The 22,886-nt window shown below is 43.7% G+C and overlaps 1 protein-coding gene across 2 annotated transcripts in view; it reads left to right on the top strand.

Moving 5' to 3' along the window:
- The window catches only part of STARD4 (StAR related lipid transfer domain containing 4), a 184,182-nt gene extending 173,488 nt beyond the window's left edge, over positions 1–10,694 (top strand). Inside the window, exons 6-7 of one of the 2 annotated variants that reach the window (XM_069226467.1) lie at positions 5,005–9,523; positions 9,860–10,694. In XM_069226467.1, coding sequence (XP_069082568.1) covers positions 5,005–5,231 — 227 coding nt within the window. In that variant the 3' untranslated portion in view covers positions 5,232–9,523; positions 9,860–10,694. Of the gene's footprint in view, positions 1–5,004; positions 9,524–9,859 lie in introns of those variants that run through there. The other variant, XM_069226471.1, reaches the window with a different exon arrangement.
- The last annotated feature ends 12,192 nt before the right edge of the window (positions 10,695–22,886 follow it).

Raw genomic sequence — 22,886 nt, 5'->3', positions numbered from 1 at the left:
GTTTCTGAACGACCCACTATGTTATGCCTTGACCTGACCTCTAGAGCCTCGTTTTTCACCTTGATAGGCTTGAGCATTTTGCTCATGTTCAGCAAACTTTCACGGTGCCCGCTATATATGGCGCTGAGTGAATAATGTCTCTTGGCAGTAATGATATATTTTTCTTGCTTATCTAGTGTGGTGGTGAGCTTCTCCACGTCCGTTGTTAGAGTGTTCATTTTGGAGTCCATTGAGATGAGGCTTTTTTGTATGTGGAGCAGTAGTGTTTTCATATCGACTTCATCTGCATCCAGCAAATGTTCTTTTGACTGAGTGTTAGCAATGGGGCTCTGGTTGGCAGTCAGTTTGCACTCTGTCCAAGCAAGGACCCTCACTCTAGTCAGGACAATGGAAATACACACTTAAGATAACACCTGCTCACCCCCTTGGTAGCTTGGCACAAGCAGTCAGGCTTATCTCAAAGCCAATGTGTAAAGTCTTTGTACCAACACCCACAGTAATACAGTGAAAACACTACAAAATGTACACCACACCACTTTAGAAAAATAGGTAATATTTTTCTAAATAAAACAAGACCAAAATGACAAAAACCCAACATACACAAGTCAAGATATGAATTTTCAAAAGAATAAGAGTCTTACTCCATTTAAAACAATGGAGACGCTGTTGTTACACAAAGTATCTGGTTTGCTTCAAAAATAAAGCTGCAGGAGCGAGCGCGTGTCAAAAAAGTCAGAGATACGTTGATTCCTTACACGCAAGAGAGGTCGTGCATCATGTCTTCTTCGGTCGGTTAGGCGATGTGAAATTTTTCTCTCCCGAAAGAGAGCGATGCGTCAATTTCTGGACTGGCACCTCGGATCGGCGCCAGCTTGCGTTGGTTTTTTACGCCCAGCAATGATGCGTGAGAAATCCGGTTGCACATGTTAGAAACCCGTGCTGCGTGGGGTTTGCGTCGTTATCAGCAGCAGCAAGCTGGTGTTGCGTCGTTTCTCCAGCCGCGATGCATCGATCTCCCAGCTGCGATGCAGGTGGAGCATCGATTTTAGCCGCAAAGCAGGTTGCATGTTGTTATTCAGCCACGTTGCAGGTGGTGCGCCGCAATTTTCCCCGCACGGTGTTCTGTGCATGGATTTCAGTCCTTGTCCTGCCAACTTCACCTATCACGGGCCCAGGGACTGGATGGGGCACAGCTTGGCAGGGCAGGAGTCCCAGCAGAGAGTCCAGGTGCTGGCATAGGAGGTTTTTGATGGCCCTGAAACAGAGGGCTAGCTCAATCCAAGCCCTTGGAGATTCTTCACACCCAGGAATATACCACAAAGTCCAGTCTATGCCCTCTCTAAGGCAGAATCAGCAACTGCAGGCCAACCCAGCAAAACACAGTCACAGGAAAAGGGGCAGTACTGCTCCTCCAGCTCTTCTACTTGGCAGAGGTTCCTCTTGGTTTCAGAAGAAATCTAAAAATCTGGATTTTTAGGTCCACTACTTCTACCCTTTCTGCCTTTGAAGTTGGCAAACTTCAAAGGAAAGTCTCTGTTGTTCACAAGATCCTGCCTTGCCCAGGCCTGGCTCCAGACTCACAACAGGGGATTGTAGACTGCATTGAGTGAGGACAGGCACATCCCATTCAGGTGTAAGTGATCACTCCTTCCTCCACTCTAGCTCAGATGGCCCATCAGGATATGCAGGCTACACCCCAGCTCCCTTTGTGTCACTTTCTAGAGGGAATTTAAAAACAGCCCAATTGTCAGTATGACCCAGACAGGGAATGCACAAGCAGGCAGAGTCACAGAATGGTTTAAGCAAGAAAATGCACACATTCTAAAAGTGGCATTTTGAAATTGACAATTTAAAAAACAACTTTATCAAAAGATGTATTTTTAAATTGTGAGTTCAAACTCCATAATCTGTCTACTCTCAAAGGAAACTACACTTAAAAGATATTTAAAGGCAGCCCCCATGTTAACCTATGAGAGAAATAGGCCTTGCAACAGTGAAAACCGAATTTGGCAGTATTTCACTGTTAGGACATGTAAAAACACATCATAACATGTCCCACATTTAACATACGCTGCAATCTGACCATGGGGTTACCTAGGGCCTACCTTAGGGGTGCCTTACATGTACAAAAAGGGAAGGTTTAGGCCTGGCAAGTGGGTACACTTGTCAGGTCGAATTTTCAATTTAAAACTGCACACACAGACACTGCAGTGGCAGGTCTGAGCCCTGCTTAGAGGGCTTCTCATGTGGGTGGCACAACCAGTGCTGCAGGTCCACTAGAAGCATTTATTTACAGTCCTTGGGCACCTCTAGTACACTGTACTAGGGACTTACTAGTAAATGAAATGGGCTAATTGTGGAAAAACCAATTACACATACAATTTACCCAGGGAGCACTTGCACTTTAGCACTGGTCAGCAGTGGTAAAGTACCTAGCGTACCAAAAACAGCAAAAACAGAGTTCAGCACACAGTCAGAATATGGGAGGCAGAGGAAAAAAAGACAGGGGAGACCACGCCAAGGATGCCAGGTCTAACACTGAGATAGTCTTTCCTAGCAGTGGGCCCTCCTTGCTTTTTCGACCTTGAATTGCAACTTCACCTGCCTCAGGTATAAATTCCCCATGGCTGTCAGTGGCTTTCTGTGGCTATGTGCCAGACCGTTAATATTATAACCTTAATGGGTTAAGGGGTCTAGTCTGTGTGCCACAAACTGCAGCAAGTACAGGCTTGGCTGGTTGACCGGTGTCTCAGTGGGTGTGGTCACTGTGTGGTTTCTCTACAATATCTTATTCCTAGTTCCCACAGCCAAGCATTCCAGACACCCTCAGCTCTCGTGAGCCAAGCTTCATCCATTTGTGATTCTTAGGTGTGGAACTGCGACACTCAAGAGGTTCTCTGGTGGGTTGTTCTCTCCTGGGATGTGCCCAGGATATAGGGCATCAATGGCAGTGGCAGTTATCAGCGACCCCCTGGGCTGCAAGCTTTGTAAGCTAGCAGGTCTCAACAGTATGGGTAATCGGGGAGCCCTGCCACAAGGGTAGTTCCATGATGCTGGGTGGCCCTAGCAGGCCCTCTATCCCAGTGTGTGTTGCACACGGTAGCATTGAGTAGCTCACCCCTGGCTATGCGGAGGGGCCAGGCTCTCAACTGTAGGTAAGGCTTCAGGCTCAGGCCACAGTCGGGGTGGGCACACAGGCCCAGGGTCAGCATTGTGTTGTTCCACTCACCACCACTGGCATAGGCAGCCAGTGGGGTCCCATTAGTCTGCAGCACTGGAGCGTGCGATCAGACCCCCACACCCTGCCCATGGAACAGCTTCATTTGATGGGGTCAACTGTGTTATCAGTGCAGAGTGTACCGCATTGGGCCCACCAGCAAGACTCAGGCAGGTCATGCCGGGTACTTCCCGCCACCACTCACTTCACCACCACCGAGGTGGCTCATCCAGATCTCCCCTCTGTGGAGCTGCTACTTCAGGTGCGTGCCCAGGATCTTAGTACAGTGTCATGCAGGCCACCATCTTTGGTCTACCTCAAACTTCCAACACGGCTTCTGGCTCAATCCTGCATTGCTACAGCCCGTAGGGGTTGCATTCAATATTGCATCGCGTGAATGGCTTCTAGGGAGTGTCAGATGGTTCCTTCAAACATCTCTGCCTCCCGGTTTTGTGTGGATTAAGCTGCTGGCACAAGGAGCCTCACAGGTGTACAGCCATCTTGTAGCCAGGCACTCTGCTACCCCCCCAAAAAAAGAACACACTTTCAAACATTTTTCCTGTAGAAAACCCCCCGCTTTTGTAAACCTGTCATGTATTAGAACTACATAAAGCCCTGGTTCTGGCACCCTTTGCATTATTGCAACATAATCTACACCAGCATCCCAAACAAACTCATCATTCAGCTTCAGTGAGAGCAATAAACCTCATGTTATTGAGACACCACTTTATGAAGCCGATCTCAACCCAGACCTTACCCCAAAGATAGAAAACATAGGGCTTTGCCAAAGAAGCCAACAGAATTCATGGATGCAAACACTGAAATTTAAATATTTAAATTTGAATTTGCCAATCTGGAAATTTTGATTCGGCAAATTTAATAGGCAGATTATCTTTATTCCTGATTATGGACAGTGGGGGCCTCTCATTTGCAGAATGTCTTAAAATAAACCTGTGACCAAAGTTTGCCATTCCTGATGCAAGACCTTTTCAGAGTAACCTTTCATCACCTACAAAATTTTTGTGTGTCTTTATAGCATTTCTTCGGTTTTTTCTTCATAGTAAACACCTGTCTAAATAGAGAAAAATCCTTTGGAACCCTCAATAAATGTATCTGTAGGTTATGGATCTTCACAAAATTTCGCAAAAAGACCTAGAGTAAGCATACAAATATTTGATACAATTTGTTGCAAATTTGTGTCTTTGATAAATGCAATCCAGATATGTGTGTATTTGCATACCCTCCTGTTTTGTATGCATTAATTTCATGATTTTTTTTTTAAACTCTTGAAAAAATAAAAAGTAATTTTTTTTAAATGCAAAAAATTATTTTAAAAAAATTAGCAAAGAGGAGTTGTCTACATTATTTTTGTTAATAAACATGAAACATATACTTGCCTCATAAATGGTCCCCGCTAAAAAAGGGCCTTTTTACAATGCCCACATAGCACTGTAGATTGGTGCCTAATTTACGCCCATCTTTTGTACAATCCTATTTACGCAGATCCTTTTTGAGACCACGGAAAGCTATATGGGAGCGGTATCATTACAGTAACTAAATGCAGCCATCTCGCTAACAGGCTACTTTTACTGGTGATCAAAATAGATGGATTCAGCTCACAATGATGCAATGATATGAACCCCTTTTCTCTATCATACTATAACCATTTTCCAGGCATGCATTGATTTATTCTTTTGCTGTTTTTAATTAAATTCAATGTAAACATATTATTTGATTTATGATATAACTTTCCAATAGCAATTGTAATATGTGTTGTTCTTTTTCAGGTGTTAGTGTTGACTACGGCGTTGTACAACCTAACTGTGTACGCGGATTTAATCACCCATGTGGTTGGTTCTGCGTGCCACTGGCAAGCAATCCAGATCAAAGTCTGCTCACGGGTTACATTCAGACTGACCTTCGCGGGATGTTACCTCAATCTGCCGTCGATTCTGCTATGGCCAGTTCTCTTGTCAGTTTCTTCTGCGACCTGCGAAAGGGTTTAAGGCCATAACTTAACATCAGTCTGCATTTCTGACTGCTAGCATCAGTAGGACTGCCTACCAGCATTCATATGGAGCTTCGATGAGTTGGGACACGGAACAAGAGAATGCATCAGTTTTCTATCTTTTCCCTTATTTAGTGGAATTTGAAAATATTTCCACATAAAACATGAGTGTCTCAGATTTTATTTTTGTATTAGTAGATGGCAAGAGATGCAGCAGATTTGAGCTTTCCCATTATCACGCCAGATCTCCCTGCTCTCAGCTGTTGAAGGTATATGCTGAACATTGCCGAACACGAAATATAGTTAACTAGTCTACACTCAATACAGCTAATATTTTAACCAAAGCGTGAAGCTTGGAATATGAAAGTAACTTTTGGAAATGGTAACGTAACTCTTAATCAGTAGCTAGTTTGTGATTAGCTGTTTTGAATGTTCACTGTGGTTTAAAGAAAACATCTGACGAACTCTTACCTTAATTGACAGTCTGGGTGGTTGTTCATCTACAAAGATGCCTTGATGGTTTTTGAAACGTATGATATCAAAGCCCACAACTTCTGCCCTGGAGGCAGCTCGTGTGGTACCTGTGCGTGATCTGAGTGTAAACGGTCTGTCATTTCATATATAAATTATATTTTATAGTTTAGAGTAGCTTGGAAAATGGATGCAGCAATCACTCTGACCAGATCATCTGTGAAGAGGGATTCTGAGAACAAAATGTATGTAAATGTAAGCAATGGGACTAAATCTGGGTGAAACTCATTGCACACCAGAATCTCCTCAATGTTTGCGGCATGCCAATGTATTGTGAAAATCCTGATCATTCCACAATTTTTAACAATAGGATTTTGGAGAATGTATGTTATTTTAATGTTTATTTATTTCATATGTAATTTATGATTTTTATTGTTAACATTTTATATGATCCAGTTCCTATCGAATTGCATTGGAGACAGCAGGTAACTTCCTTCTCACAGGATTTTTAAAAAATTTCTCAAAATGAAGGAACCTATTTTGATTTCTAAATTGAGTAGGAACGTGCTGCATTGCATCCACTAGTGGGGACTATTCATTGTATACATTGAAAGCTTGGATCATTGGATATTGTCTTGAGTTGTGATGCAACTCTAAAAGTATCTTATTCCATTTTTAGTATGATATTCTCAGTTACCACAGCTCATTCTTCTTACAGGAACCCCACAAACTCTGCCCACCACTCCGGTAATTTGCCACATTTACAAAGTCCTCTTTGGCCTTTTGACATGGCCTAGTCAGTTAGGGCCATACACACTTGAAGGGGGGAGGGGAGGGAAGTGAAGAAAAGCAAGGGAAAGGATAGGAAGAAAAAAACAAAGGGAGGAGCAAGAAAAGAAGGAAATGACACAGGAAAGAAGCAAATAGAAGGAACGAGCTACGGAACAGAAGGGAAGAGAAGAAAAAAGGGCTTAAAGGGAAGAGAACAGAATGAAAGAAAATGAGTTCCTTTAAAGGACAATGGTAGATTAAAAAAAAATATTTTGTGGTTTTTCTCTGTCAAGTGGAAATGCCATTTGTGTGTATTTATTGTTTACCATGCATCCAAGACGATGCTGCCGTCAAAATAATGAGATTATTTCTTGCCTTGGGAATCCCAATTTAGGTTGTGATTCATTATTTTTAAGATCACCCTTTTACTGCACCATATTACGTATACAATTACATTGAAATACATTCGATGAAGTTCTTCGTCAGATTGTGTCTGTAAAGCACTCCTAGAGCACTAAAGAATAATAACATGCCTAGATTAACTTGCATTTCATTGGACTGTCAGCGCCCTGCCATACTGATATAATCCAGGCCGTAAATGCTTGCAGTTTCATACTAAAAAACAGCAGTATCTCTTTACAGTCAGATATTTCAGAGACAAGTGTTCCACTACTAAAATCGAAGTGCTACCAAAACACAGTCTATTGGAGTCATTTTGCTCAAGCGCTTCCCCGAGACAGGACCTCACTCAATGATCCTAGTCGTGTAGTTGAGTACTCACTGTGTACTTACCGTGCTGCACTTTCAGTTTTACAGAATACAAATACATTGTTGAACTATTGTTGGGTTTGCCACACATCTTGTTATATTTCCAAAACAGAATGTTCATTGTTTGTTGCAATGTCTTGCCAGCTTGCCCTTCCCTTCACCCTTACACTCCAGTACACATACCGCATTTCCAGGGTCGACTTTTTGATGCACTTTTAAGAATATGTGAGAAGTGCCGTAACTTTGAGGAATTATCTAATTTGTTTCTCTAGTTTAGAATCAAATAGTAAAAAGGCACAACAGACACATTAACTGACGACAAAGATGTCTGTTTTGTTTTTTAAATAACATATGTCTAAATAAAATCTGAAAATCTGTCCATACATGATGACCTTTATACTAGGGCTGCAGATGGTGATAAAGGTGCATTCAGCTTGATCACTATGGTTAATACTGGTACAAAATGACAGCACTAAGTCGAGTTTTTACACTTGTATCACAGACAGCCTTAGTAAAATAGTTTCAAAGAGTTCACTCCAGGGCAGTACTCACATTTCCACCAACTCCACTATTTAATTTGTACATTTTTCACAAAAAGCAGGGTAACTAAGGAAAGACTTGCTACATTTGCATGTTGGCCAGTTTCGTCAGAGGTGGTCCACTGGATCAAAGAAGAAGTGCCGTTATTATTATTATTAGTGGAGCATCTGTGTATCTTTAAAATGCCCCACATCTTCTTTTTTACTTTGTTCCCATTCTTCATACAGTCCCTTCACTGTATAACTGAAAAGGACCAAAAATAGTGATTTTAGAAATATCAACATGTTTTCACTTTAAGTAAAGTTAAATATTTTGTGCACCACATTCTTGATCCCACATTCACACTGCACATTCTTAGTATGTGACACCGTTTGATGTCCAGTTTACTTCTCGAAATTGAGCTCGGTGGAGTAACCTTTACACAATGTGTAGGGCCAGAGAAATGTCACAAGCATCAACACCTAGATTAACACTCCAGCACTAATTTTTTTAACAGACTGTAAGGTGTCTGAATTCTTTAATTTTGTCCTCGCAACATTTCTACTATTATGATGCACATGTATGTTTTGTGGACACTAGATGGGGGTGTCCTCTGGGTTTGCTGCCCATCTAAACACTTATGGTGAGCTTTACTTTCAAGTGTAATGTACTGTTTATTAAAAGTATGACCGAGTGTAATGTACTGCTTATTAAAAGTATGACCTAAATCCATATCCTACCCCGATGTAGGAATGCTATTTGAAATCAGTTTTTCTTTTATTGATTTTTAAATTAGTAATACCTCATGGTGCCAAACTCAGATTAGAGACACTTTTGTGTCTGCATGCAAAGCATCAAATGCTTCGCCTTGCATTGTTTATGCACAATAGGTGGGTGCACATTTTATTCGAAAAATGCATGCTACAACTGTTTGTTAAGAGGTGCACTTGTGCAATGTTGGGGCTCCCATCTTGTACTTTACACTTTCTGACCAAGTAATTTTGCAATAATTAGCAAGATATAGCTAACCTTTGATTCTGATGTTCGTTTTTCTTTTGACTTTTGAGCATTTATTCAGATTATCTGCTTTGTCTTTGTACATTAGGCATTCATTATTTTCTGTATCAGCAAATTGTGTACCTTGCCATAAGAACTCCAGAGCTGTTTTTCAGTGCTCAGGTTGTGATCACCATCAACCTGGTATTCCCGTTTGGGGATAGAACGTTGTTGTTCCCACAGTGGGGTCGTCGTGGGTGGTAAACGGCAGGTGTTTGCTGCTTCAATTTGCAGCTTTTGAAACCTTGCACACATCACAGAAGGAAGTGCTGCACATTCGCTAATTGTGCACGCTCAAATGGAGAATAACGTTTACGGTGGGAAGTTATTCCCGATTACAAAGTGCCAGACATGTAATGTGGTACAGGTTGTGTTTCCGCTAATATGATAATCCAGAATAATCACAAATTAGTCTGTGCGATTTTAGCTCTTACATATTGAGGGCCGAACATGATTGGTGCTAAGTATAGCAAGAGTAGGAGAAAGAGGGATAAAGAGAGCGTGTTACGCAATGGGGGAAGATTTGTGGATTTGATGGCCCTATACCACAAAGAGACATTGAAATGCACTTTGGTATCCGCTCCAACCGTGTTTGTGGACCTTATTCTCCTCCACATCCCTCCTCTCTTCCACTCCAACAGAAAGCTGTCTCAGCCCTTTCTGAGTTGAACACCTCCTATTTCTGTTTCCTTAACTGCAGTCTGCAGACTAGGGCCCTTATTACGGCTTTAGCGGTCTTTTTTCAAGACCGCCGAAGCCGCTCCAGCCAGCATACCGCCAGTGCTGGCGGAATTCTGGCCGCCCTACTCTGAGTTTTCTGCTGGGACAGCGGGCAAAAACAGCCTTTCCGCCCGCTGGCCCAGGGAAAACCCACCACAACATTGACACCAGCTCGTAATCGAGCCGGCAGCAATGTTGTGGTGTGTCGGGTACGACAGCACCCGTCATGCATTTCACCGCCCGCGATTCGGGCAGTGAAATTAGCAACAGGGCTGTCCATGGGGGCCCCTGCACTGCCCATGCCCATGCCAAGTGCATGGGCAGTGCAGGGGCCCCCATGGAGCCCCCAACACTCCCTTTCCATCAGCTTTTGCATGGCGGCGAGACTGCCATGCAAAGGCTGGCAGAAAGGGGACTCATAATCCCCAGGGCAGTGCTGCTTGCTGCTTGCAGCCCTGCCCTGGCGGATTGCGACCGCCAGGCTGTCGACAGGCAGCAACCTGGTAGTGCCGGCGATCAGACTGTGGCCCATCTGTCACAGCCATAATAGGGAGGTTGGACTGCCCTGTCTGCAGCGGTCGGACCGACAGCGTGAGTGTGGCAGTCTTGAGACCGCCACACTTGTAATGAGGGCCTATGTGTGAAATCCGTTCTCTTTCACAATTATGATGACTTATGCGTCAGTTTGGATTGATGAGTGAACTGTGACAATCATTTCAAGCCTCTACCTCATCACTACAGAAATCAAAGCTATGACTTTGTACCAGTTTGCAACTTTTTGCATATGAGTGTGCTTGTTCATGTGTGTCTATCAATAAATGCATAAATATGTTTTGAGCAATCTTCACTCTCTTATTACTAGTTTACCCAAAGACATTTAAGGATTACAATACAATGTTATTGTTCAAACCCAGGATGTAGATATTGGAGTAACAGAGGTATTGCTAAGTCTGTGGACTACATATGGACCATGTAGTCTCTATCCAGGATATACCACAGAAGAGGCATTGTTGTGTGGGGTGTCTGAGTAAACCTCTTTATAAAAGCACTGTATTTCCCTTTAAACCAGCCTGTTATTTAATTTATTATGACTTTAATATGTTTTGGTTATATTCATGACGTGTAAAAAGCATTATGTTAAAATAAATACATAATTGATTTTGACTGTGGCAGTTTTGTGAGCTATTTGAAAAATAATTCTGTTGTTCGTCAGTGCATGAAGTACTATGCTGTTTCAGTTGCTTCATCATCGCCATACTGGAATTTTCCCTTAAGCAAAGCATAATCATGTTTAAATCCATTACAATATGCACCCTCTTCTTTAGTCGCAACAACGAAGTTCACAGAAAAAGGAGTACATGTTTGCATTGTAGTTTTCTGTCTATGGTTTTCATAGATTTCCCACTTTTTGTTAAACCTTGTAAATCTGCGTGAGTTGTATATTTCCAGAGTACTCATACTCTCACACTTACTCCTCCAAACGGTGGCACTGCAAACAGTTCTCAGTGTGTCAGGAATGTACGCATTCAGATAATACTTTTTCTACATAGAAACATTATTCTATGTTGAGAAAAGCTTTAGGGGCTCATTACAGTTTGACGGTCGGACAAGCGAAACTACAAACTCGTGGGGATGAGGCGACCATCAACCTGGCTACCTCACCCCCCACTGTATTAAGATGTTCCCACTGGGCTGACTGAACTGGTCAGCCTGGCGGGAAGCGTGCTATGGTATTTGTCTCAGCTCCCTTAAGGGAGCCAAGACCAATACAGTAGCACTATAGCACCCTCGGAATGCTGACAGTGCGCATTCTGAGTGTGCTAGGCAGAGAGGCCCACCACTATGTTTCTGCCAGCCTTTCCATGGCGGGGCCCCGCCATGGAAAGGCTGGCGGAGACAGGAGTTTTGATGAGCATGGCGGCGCCGAGTTCACCGCCGCCGTGGCTGACCATGAGTCCGACACTGTCAGCCTGTTGGGAACCACGTTCGGGGTGGAGACAGTGGTCCACTGGCGGTCCAACCGCCAGGGTTGTAATGTGGCAGTCGGACCGCCTGGAGTGTGGCGGTCTGACCGCCACTGCGAGTCTGGTGGTCCTTGGACCACGAGATTCTTAATAAGGCCCCTAATCATTGCCCAGAACCTGCTGAAAACAAGAGGGTACAAAGGAAAATCTTCACATCTAATTTGCATACTTACTTCAGCATTCTTAACACTAACGTATCATATCTTGTGTAAATTGGGTGTGAAAGTTGTTGAGGATGTTTGTGAATTTTACAACCTTTAGGGTATTCTTCACATTCACAATAGGCACTCCTTTGAATATCTATATTTCCTGCCCTAACTCAGTACTTACGGAAGCAGAAAGTCTGCCATACCTGTAGAGTTTTCATTGTAAATTACATATAGGCTTGGAACGTTACCTAAATCCTGATTGAAACCAGATTTCGTAATTGACTTTCTAAATCTATCTTTGTGCAACTATGAGTTTACTTAAAACCACAAAACATTTTGTGAAATGGGCTGTGCGTATGGATCATTTGCAGTGGTTGCAGGTAATTTTAGCAGGGAGGGAGGCCACACAAGTACACATACACAGTTACTCACAACTATGCATTCACACATGCACACAGACACACACCTGTTCACATCACTCACTCAAATATATATAGATGCACGCATGCACCAAACGTCCAAAAAGGTTTGGTGGTCGCAGAAGGGTTGGGACTGCTGACTTCCCTCACTGGCTGACCTTGGGTCAGCCAGTTTTAGAAGGCAGCAGTCCCTCACTTGTCACAAAGTGGGGCGGAGTCAGTGAACAGCTGTGGCCCGTCCTAATGTGCTGAGGCCCCTCACCTTTTGTTCACCATAAGGAGTGTCAGCAAAGATCAGCCTGACAGATACTTTATTTTCAGGTGAGGTGGCCAGGAGCTGGACATGCACTAAATGTGCAGGCCCCTGACTGCCTGAGCTGAACTTTGAGGGGCTGAAGAAGTCACAGCTCTTGGCCAGCAGGCCAGCAACTCTCACTGACCCCAGACCCAGCCCTCCGTGGATCTCCAAGGCAGAGCACTGTGCATGCAGGTAAGTATGATTTTATTTTTAATGTTTGGTGCATACTTGCATGTGTGCATTTACATTTGGGAGTGGATGTGTGTGAATGCTGAAGTGTGAGTGAGTATTTATGTATACATTTGTGCCCTGACCGCCCCCTTCCCTGCTAAAAATACAGGTGGCCACTGTCACTGAGTTTGCTGACCCCACTCTGTGACGAGGTGTCACTGATTGACACTCGGACTTGGGCACTTCAAGCCTTAAAAATGAAGCGCCCAGGCATGAGGCAATCAGTTCCCCTCCCCCTTGTCACAAGAATAGGGCACTTTTGCCAGGCTGAGGAGGTCAAGCCCATAGGACAGTGAAAATCTCAGATTAACAAAATTCAGCTCAGGCAGCCAGACACCTGCACATTTAGAGCATGTCTAGCTAATGGGTGCCTGACCTGAGCAAGAAGAGTGTATGTCAGGCTGACCTTACCTCGGCCTTGGCAGACACTCTCCTTGTCATGAAAAAGGTGTGGACGTGGCCCCTCAGGCCCTACAGATGAGCCACTGCTGCTCACTTGCTTAATTAGTGTCTCCCATGATTTACAAACGGATTGCTATTGAACAAACACTAAACTGCCACCCTAATATTGATGGCCATATTCAAAAAGTATTCACATCTTGCACCATTTCTTTGTTAATGTTGCCTTTCAAAAATCGAAATTATTTCTCCTCCTTTAGACAACAATGCATGAGCAAGACACACCACTGTCAAATTATCACTGCTAAATCCATGCCCCAAGAGGTGAAAGAATGTTTCTTCCGCCTCAGAGTATAGTCACACCTAGATAAATTTGATATGTGTCCAAAGCTACTCTATGTCTTTGAGTATCACAGTATCTCTGGCACCTGCAATAAAGGAAATATATGTGAATATCTGGGCTGGTCTTAAACAGTGAATAACAAATGAGCTTGAGGTTGTAGAGCACCTGTACATCATTACTGGTTGGCTGGTGCTGAAGAAACCACTGAGCAAGCTGGAGCACCAGTAACAGTTTGACACTTCTTGTGTCCACAATTTACCAAATCTGAAAGTGGATCACACTTTTGAAAGCAACCTTCAAAAAGGCGAGAGATAACTTGCTAATCTGTTTAATGAAACAGATTTCCATAAGTGTGTTTGGGAGTACCAGCTTTTCCCAATTAGGGAACCGTCAAATAGTGCCTTTTGATAATTGCTTCAAATAAAGTCCAAAACTCATGCAATGTAGTTATGCAAATTCTAAACTTAATTCTGTTTAACTATTTGTTTTCTGAATGATGAACCAGGCAGTTGTTTTTGTTTAAAATCACTCCAATGTTCTGTGATCTCTACTGGTAATTTGTGAAATACACTCATGCCCCATCTAGAAAACAAATAATTACATTCTGCTCGTGGTGTGCACATTAATGTCATCAATGATGTCATTTCAGATGTTATCAATGATGCCATAGATCATGTCATGAAATATATGAGGTTATAAGTAGTGTATGGCAAGGTCATGAGTTATAGTTACTTCAGTTAACCGCAGCTAGACAATCGAATGTGTTTTTTTAAAGTGTTACATTAACTGATATCTTCACCTAACTATATTGTCATGTTAGCCTTTGTTTTTTGGTGACTGGCTATGTTTTTAAATGTAAAGTAAGCCATTATTACCATACTGCACTATAATGTCACTTTAACATTTGTTTTTGTCAGTGAATTTCTAGTTTTTTTTTACTGTAAAGAAAGATTTTATTACCATGTGTAACTATGCCAACCCCACACCTGGGATGGCGGCATGCCCTGAACTGCACCAAGGGATATCCACCCACATTTTTTTAATTGTTTTTCGATCACACAGTATTCTCGATGGAGAAAGGCAGACGTGCTGGATTTAGATTCGGAAGTTGAAGATGAGGTAATGCCTTGATTACTTACTACTTATACCAGTACTTCAATAACCTCTTCCTTATACCAGTCTCAAGGAGCCACTTTTCCTCCCTGAGTACACTTACGTCTTCTTTGTAGGGGGCTTTGTTACCATTCAGGATGCATTGTGAATAGAGTTGGTCCCGTATCCTAAGAATCTAGGAGGAGAATCCAGTTCTGGTAGGGCCCAGACTAATCTTTTTAGTTTTAGCTGGACAGTGTGGTGTTATTTAGTCGTAATGGGAGGAAGAAGAAAGAATGCTATTGAGACACATTTTGGTCAGGTCCTGCTCTAACATCTAACATATGAGTGATCAGTTTGCAGCTCTTAGTCAGATTGACAGATTACCAGTTGGCAATCATTGGTCGTTCTGTCTTTTCAGTTTCATGGGGGCAATCCTGTTTAGTGAGTTTGCTGTTGTATAGTTTCTAGCAAAAAAGGTATTGCAATTTTTTTTTAATTCATATAGCCCAATTCACAAAGGTGAACTTAGGCGTTTGGTCTAAACCAGTGCTTAATTTGAGCCGGTGGTTTCCAATGCAGGACACCAGCACTTTTTTTTGAGGTTCAGCACTTATTTTTCTGCCTCAAGCATTTACCGCGAGCAAAAGACACTTATGGGAAAGACGGAGGAAGAGAAAAATGAAAAAGTGTCACAAAGGGAGAAAGCAGAAAGCTGCAAGTGTAAGCTGAAGGGGGAGGGAGTGACTGTAAATGGACTGGAGAGGCCCATGATGGCTTAAGGATTGAGCTGCCTCAGTATTTCGTGCTCACACAATTAATTGCATCAGCTGCGTGTTTCAAAGAAAAGCTTTGGGCACCTGCACATTTTTTTTAAACAAATTAAGCAATGGTCTAAACTTAGATGAAACATCTAAGTTTATGATTTGGGGAATCCACAAAGAGCATTTACAAGTAGTATCTTTACGTCCACACTTGGGCATAGATCCAAGTGCGGATCTCCGCCTCTAGTGCAGGCGTAAAGATACTACTTGTGAATGCCCTTTGGGAATTCCTAGTCATAAACTTAGATGTTTGGTCTAAGTTTAGACAAAACGTCTGAATTTACCTTTGTTTAGGCTTATTTAATATGAATATTTGCGTAAAAGGAGAAGTAGTGCCTATCTGAGACTGTCCCAATGAAAACCGAAACAAATTGAAAATCCTTGACATGTTTTAACAGGCTTACTGTGAATATACATTTAAAATATATGTATTACTACTGTGCCTGTGCAGAAATCTGGCACGGTCCGTACCTGCTTGTCTTTTAGTACCTCCCCGTCGGAACATCTCTGTGCCCACTTGTATCTGCCTTTACCTGTCCTCACCTGTCTCTAAGCTCCTGCATGCACCTGTTTGCACTACTTCATACCTGAATATCAGCACCTATCCATAGGTACTTGTAACTGCCTGCACCTGTGTTTATCAACCTGTCGGCACCTTTCCTTGTCTGAGGAGACTTCTGTCCTGTGTGTACTTGTCTGGAACTGCCTATCACCACCTTGTTCTTGTAGTTGTACCTGTCTGTATCTGCTTATCAATACCAATCTATAAGTGCACCTGCCAGTCTGCATACCTGTGCCTACCCCTGACAACACCTACACCTGACTCCTGTGCATTAAGTGTCTATCTGCCAATCAGCAACTGTTCCATCCTATCAGCACGCCTGTCTCTATCCGCATTTGCCTTCTTGTGGGCACATGTAATAGCTCGTACATGTTGTACTTGCCTGTAGCTTCCTGTCACCGCCTATGCAAAGTACCTCACATGTCCGTATCTGCTGCTGTCCCCCGGTGGGTACTTGTGTTTTCATACTTGTTTGTGTTAACTGTGTGTCGCTGATAGCTGCTGTCTGAGCCTCACTGTATATAGTACTGTGTGTCTCGCTGCACGTCGGCATCTGTGCTGTACCTAATGTATATGCCTGCTGCTCTGTCTGTGTGTCTTTGTCTACCTGCCTTAAGCTACAGACCTCTGACCCACTCTCACCATCCTTTTTCTTTGTTTTTGGAAGCCCTTCGTTTTGTGATTTTCTGCAGAACAAGTATCTTTTCTTAAGCTAAAAGCAAAGTTTAAGCTAAAAGCAAAGCTAAAAGCAAAGCTTAAACTAAAAGCAGAGTTTAAACTGAAAGCAAAGTGAAGATGAACGTTTTAAGACATAACTACTGTAGTATGAATGGCAAATTCTTTAAAATAGTTTGAGGAGCTCAAGATGATAGGACGTAAATATGTGTTTTTTAGATTGGCTTTAACTGGCCTGCGCCATTTAAGGCAGCCGTTGGTTGCTACTAGTGACAACCAGATGTTAACCAGCCCACATTTCTCATCTCTTCCTTGACTTTAACTGGAAGTCATGGTATATGGAGGTTTCCTCCTCACTCTCAATTCATAAGAAGATTACTCAGAGCTCTGTATAGCAAGAGGTGCACTTTTTTACCTTTCGTGATGTGCATGTATAACTGATGGCGGTCTGCAGAGTCCTCACTGCCTGCAGCTGCCCATGACCATCAACACACATTGCGCTGCCTGTATAGCATGCACTAACAAAGGAAGCTCTAGATCAGTGGTTCCCAACCTTTTGACTTCTGTGGACCCCCACTTTATCATTACTGGATCCCGTAGAACCCCACTAAATAATTAATGGAATCCGGAGACCACCAAATGAGTCATTACTAAAACCTGGGGACCTAGGGCCACATGTACGAAGCATTTTGCACGTCGCAAATGGCGAATCTGGACATTTGCGACGTGCAAAATGCAATTTGGGATGTATAACCCCATTTTTGCGATTCTGTAATCTATTTATCGAATCGCAAAAAGGGTTTGCGAGTCGCAATTAGGAAGGGGTGTTCCCTTCCTAATTGCGAGTCGCAGTCCCCTGTATGATTGTTTTGTGACCGCAAATGCGGTCGCAAAACAATTGCAGTAAGCACCAGCTTCAAACTGGTGCTAACCCATTCGCAAACGGGAAGGGAAAGAAAACTTTTCATTTTTTGCTTTTGAAATGCATCTCGCTTTCCTTTAAGGAAAACAGGCTGCATTTAAAAAACAAAAACTGCTTTATTTAAAAGCAGTCACAGACATGGTGGTCTACTGTCTCCAGCAGGCCACCATCCCTGTGAGGGCGGCCGTTCCCAATGGGGTCACAAATTGCGACCTCCCTCATGAATATTCATGAGTTAGGTCATTTGCGACCCCATTGGGAATCTCAAACAGTGTCATTGACACTGTTGTGCATCAGGTTTTGCGACTTGCAATTAGCGAGTCGCAAAACCTGAAGTTCATACATGTGGGCCCTGATCTGTTAATATGATTTAATTTTCTAAGTAGTCGCGGACCACCTGAGGAGACTTTGCAGACCCCCAGGGGTCCCCAGACCACCGGTTGGGAACCACTGTGCTAGATCACACATCAGTGAAGATGGCCGTACGACCATCTCCTGCACAGGCACAGCAGAGGCTTATGCTAGGGTCCACTGATGTCTGTGGGACTAGGCAGCACAAACCTACGGCAGGCAACAGTGGCATGGTACATTATTGTGTGTGGTCCTTGATTATCATTACTGCTTTTGGCCAATCATGAGCATTAATGACTGTGCCCGTTAGGCTAATTTCTACTTGGTACCTTTTATGTTCATTACTGTCTCTGGCCATTGATGCTTGTATCAATGTGGGGGACTTTTATTCATTACTGCATTTTGCAATTGAGGCTCACTAAAGCCTATGACCATTACTGTTTATTAATGCCTGGGGCTCCTGATGTATATTACTGCCTGGAGCCCTGAGTGATCAATACTGCTTGGGCCATAGAAGCGGCCTACCTGTTGTTGCCACAACTGCTTGGTGCCATTCATGTATTTACAACTGGGGCCAGAGATCCATTGCTGTCTGAGGACAAGGACAGACACTACTATCAGTGGATATTGATTAACAGCAGTGCCCGTGGCCACTGACACATTATTGCCTGGGGCCATTGAGTCTGAGACTTCACAAAGATGACTCCTGGAGAAAGCACTAAGGTATGACTGAGCATGGGACCACTGCCCCAGAAGAAGGAATATATGAGGAGATTAAATCCTCTTTGCCAAGTGAGAGCTGGATCACATACTGAGCATTTATTGAAAAACGTTACCCATAGAGACGAGGCTGAAGATATGACAGATGGACGGAAATAGAGCCCCCAGAGAACCAGTGTTGTGAACAGATGCACATGGCTGAATGCCCTCTATGTGGGTGTTTTCAAATCATATATCCTTTGACCCAGAACGGAGGCAAAGTGGGATATTTGTCAGCATACTTCGTACAGGGGTACATGCATTCCAGGAATTCGCACTACCCCTTAGACACAATGGTTATTTGTTATATACAGAGGTTCGGGTTAAAGAGTGGGGACATTTGGATCCCATCCTAAGTGTCATTGAAGCCAATGATGGACGGGAACAAATAAGATTCCACTTGTGTGATGCTAAGGATAGCCTGACTGGACAAGTGCCTTAGGCAATATTCATACGGTCTTCTTACAGGAAATACATGTGTCCATACAATATGCCCCAATAACGCTAGGGGTGGTGATCGTGAAATGATTGAGTATATGGTGAATGATTGCTTTGGTTCTTAATGCACAGTAAATGTGAATGCTTCTGGTGGTGTGGGGGGGGGTCTTAGCTGCATGTGTCAACATTACTGCTGTATTTGAGGAGAAGGCTTCAACTGTGCAACTCACTATGCCCTGGGCATATCTTTCTTTCCCCCTTCATGCCAATGCGCAGGTACACCGGCGCTATTGGATCAACATTAACAAAGTGCCTGAACCAAGATGTGTTGCAGGTGTCCGATTCCCAAAGTAGGGATACTCCTATTTCCCACCTCCACCCCACCACCGATATTTGGCCGCTACAAATAAAGGAATTGAGTGGAAAGGCTGCTCACATGGAAAATCTGTGCAGGACTTAGACCATGATCCATAGCTGGTGGTGGTACATTGAGCAGATTCCTCATCAAGGCGATACTGACAAAGGACCTGATTTAGAGTTTGGCGGGTGGGGTTACTCTGTCACAAACGTGACTGATATCCCGCCCGCCTATTATGATTTTCATAGGATATTATGGGATCATAATACGGCAGACGGGATATCCATCACGTTTGAGAGGGAGTAACCCCATCCGCCAAACTCTATATTAGGCCAGTAGTGCATGTCATCGTCGTGGCGGTACCATGCCCCTTTCTGTTCATATGCAGGGGACATTGCGTTGTGCATATTTCATGAAATCTTAGGCCCAGTGGGTAAGGGAGAGCAGACTGGGGATTGTCTATGGTGATCCGAGGTCTCGAGTGGCTCCCCTGAATATTTTGAACAGGTGCAGCACGGAGACTGGAATTGCACAGCCCGTGGTGTGCCTGTTTTCAAAACCTTTTTGAAGAGTTTGGCACTTGTATGCCTTTCTGGAGCATAGTGGTTTAAGTTGTGCAAGGGCTGCCCCAAATAACAGTGACGTATTGGTAAGGGTTGTTTCTCTATATGTGGAAAACAAAAGAATGAGTACAAGTAGCAGGTCTTTGAGGGACAGCAGCAGAACTCTAAGGGTACTGACATGGAATACCACCTAAGCGAGAATGGTGTCCAATCTCACATATTCACTTATTTATACACTCATACATTCATCTGACTGATTTAAATGTCCACTTCAGACATCTGCATGTGATCTCAATGTCACTTACCCTTTAACTGTACATGTTCTGGGAGCAACGTAAACGTGCACGAGTCTCCCCTGCTGAATTTGTTCTACGAAGAATGGGAGCAACGTAAACGTGCACGAGTCTCCCCTGCTGAATTTGTTCTACGAAGAATGGGAGCAACGTAAACGTGCACGAGTCTCCCCTGCTGAATTTGTTCTACGAAGAATAGGAGATTGCACTTTCTGCCTTTCGTGAGAAAGGGACTCTTGCTTTGTTACAGCCACACTGCATCTGTTCCGTGAGGAAGCAAAGGTCACACCGCAACTGATTTGTTTGTGTCCTGTAATAGAAAACGCTTGTGATGTTGCTGCCCTAACACTATCTGTCATCTGAAGTAGGGAAGCTTGCTCTGTTTCTGCGTTTTCGGTCTAAACGCCTGTAAACAAGAGCACTTCCAAATGTCGTCATGTGATTAAAATATAAATCTTCATTTTTCTTATTCATTGAAGCATAATTTGACATCCACAGCCATTTGTTTTATTCCAATCAACAGAGGACATCAGTGGAGTGTTTAAAAATTAACTAAACATTAAAATATGAATAACTCTGAAAGGCAATTTTTATATATTTGGGTGAGCTGGAATAGCTAAATTTGACATATGTACAATGTTATGGTTAGTAGAAAGCAGAGGCACTGGCATTTGTCAGCGCTGGCAGGGGCAATACAGCCTACAGTCATGTTCAATTAAATACGTGGCTACTTGCACTTATTTTTTTTTAATTAAGCCCTGCTCACACCCCCTCTTTCTATGAATTTCCAATTTTTCCTGCCCTGTATGGGTTCATCTTGAGATGTTCCTCCTGTTAATGCTACTCGCCTTTTCTTATTCCTTGTGCTAGGGAAGGTTGTGCTCCTGCTTCCTTGTGTTGTGAAACTCTGATATTCACACCACAAACGACAAAATGCTATTTTTAGTTCATGAAGTGAATGAAATATTAACATCGCAAAACATGTAAACAAAGTGTATTTTTGTTGCTTTTGTGTAGTTAAAGATTTTTAATGGACTAGACCTCTCGTAAAAATTTAGACCACACTTTAAAGTGCCTCCATTTATGTATAGCATAACACCTTGGGTCTGATGTTGGGATGGGAAAGTCCCTCGCATGGTGATGGGTGTGCACTACTGTCCTGAGTAACTCAGTGGTAATGACAGAGCCCTGGACTGGATCACCTTCTTCCTCACTGGCAGAACTCAGAGAGTCCACCTCCCTCAGAGAGTCCACCTCCCTCCATTCTGCTCTGAAGCCACCAAATCATCTGCGGCGTACCCCAGGGATCATCCCTCAGCCCGACCCTCTTTAACATCTACATGGCTCCACTCGCTAACATCGCTCGATCTCACAACCTCAACATAGTCTCATACGTTGATGACACCCAGTTGATCCTCTCCCTCGTCAAGGACCCCGCCATCACCAAGACCAACCTCCACGAAGGAATGAAGGCCATCGCCAATGGATGAAGAACAGCTGCCTGAAACTGAATTCCAACAAGACTGAAGTTCTCATCTTCGGCTCCACCCCCTCAGTATGGGACGACTCCTGGTGGTCTGCCACACTGGGAACCGCACCGACACCCACCGACCAAGCACGCAACCTGGGATTCATCCTGGACTCATCGCTATCAATGACCCAGCAAGTCAACTCCATCTCCTCACCCTGCTTTAACACCCTCCTCATGCTTCGGAAGATCCACAAATGGATCCCCACTGAAACCAGAAGGACGGTCACCCCATCCCTTGTAAGCAGCAAATTGGAGTACGTCAATGCCCTCTACGCAGGAACCATGGCCAAGCTCCAGAAAAGACTGCAACGCATACAGAACGCCTCCGCATGCCTCATCCTGGACATCCTCTGCCACTGCCACATAACATCCCACCTGAGAGACCTACACTGGCTCCCTGTCTATAAGCGAATTATGTTTAAACTCCTCACCCACGCTCACAAGCCACTGCACAACACTGGACCAGAATACCTCAACAGACGCCTCTCCTTCTACACCCTGACCTGACAGCTTCGCTCCGCCGACCTTGCCCTTCCCACCATCCCACGCATTCACAGAACGACCGCCGGTGGCAGATCGTTCTCCCACCTCCCCACCAAGAAGTGGAATACTCTTCCCATCCACCTGCGTCAGACCCACAAGCTACTTACCTTCGGGAGACACCTCAAGACATGGCTGTTCGAGCAGTAGCAGCCCCCCCACCTCCTCTCAGCGCCTGGAGACCCTCACGGGTGAGTAGTGCACTTTACAAATACTCTGATTGATTGATTGATTGAGTGATGTCTAAATCCCTTAATGCTGATTTTTGTTGTCATGGGCGAACACAGACCATACATGTGTGCCATGACCAGGGGCTATGTCATAGATTACAGTCTTTTGGGACTAGAGGGGCATGAAAAGTGCTACCCTCATAGTAGTGAAAGGTTACTGCCATTATCAGGAGTTAAGCAGCACAAGTGCATTGGTGTCAGCATACCGTGTAGTGACGAGTTGGAGTGAACAGGTCCTTTTGAGGGTCGAGCATGCAAGTGCTCTAGCCTGCTGTAATCGCTCTGTGGACTTTTAACCACACCCATCAGTTTAGTTGGTTCGTGGGCTTGCCTTTTAAAAATTGGTTGATCTTAT

The sequence above is a fragment of the Pleurodeles waltl genome, chromosome 1_1, assembly GCF_031143425.1.
Source record: "Pleurodeles waltl isolate 20211129_DDA chromosome 1_1, aPleWal1.hap1.20221129, whole genome shotgun sequence".
Classification (NCBI taxonomy): Eukaryota; Metazoa; Chordata; class Amphibia; order Caudata; family Salamandridae; genus Pleurodeles; species Pleurodeles waltl.
Note: the sequence above shows the minus strand (reverse complement) of the source record. Positions and strands in the feature narration are given on the sequence as shown.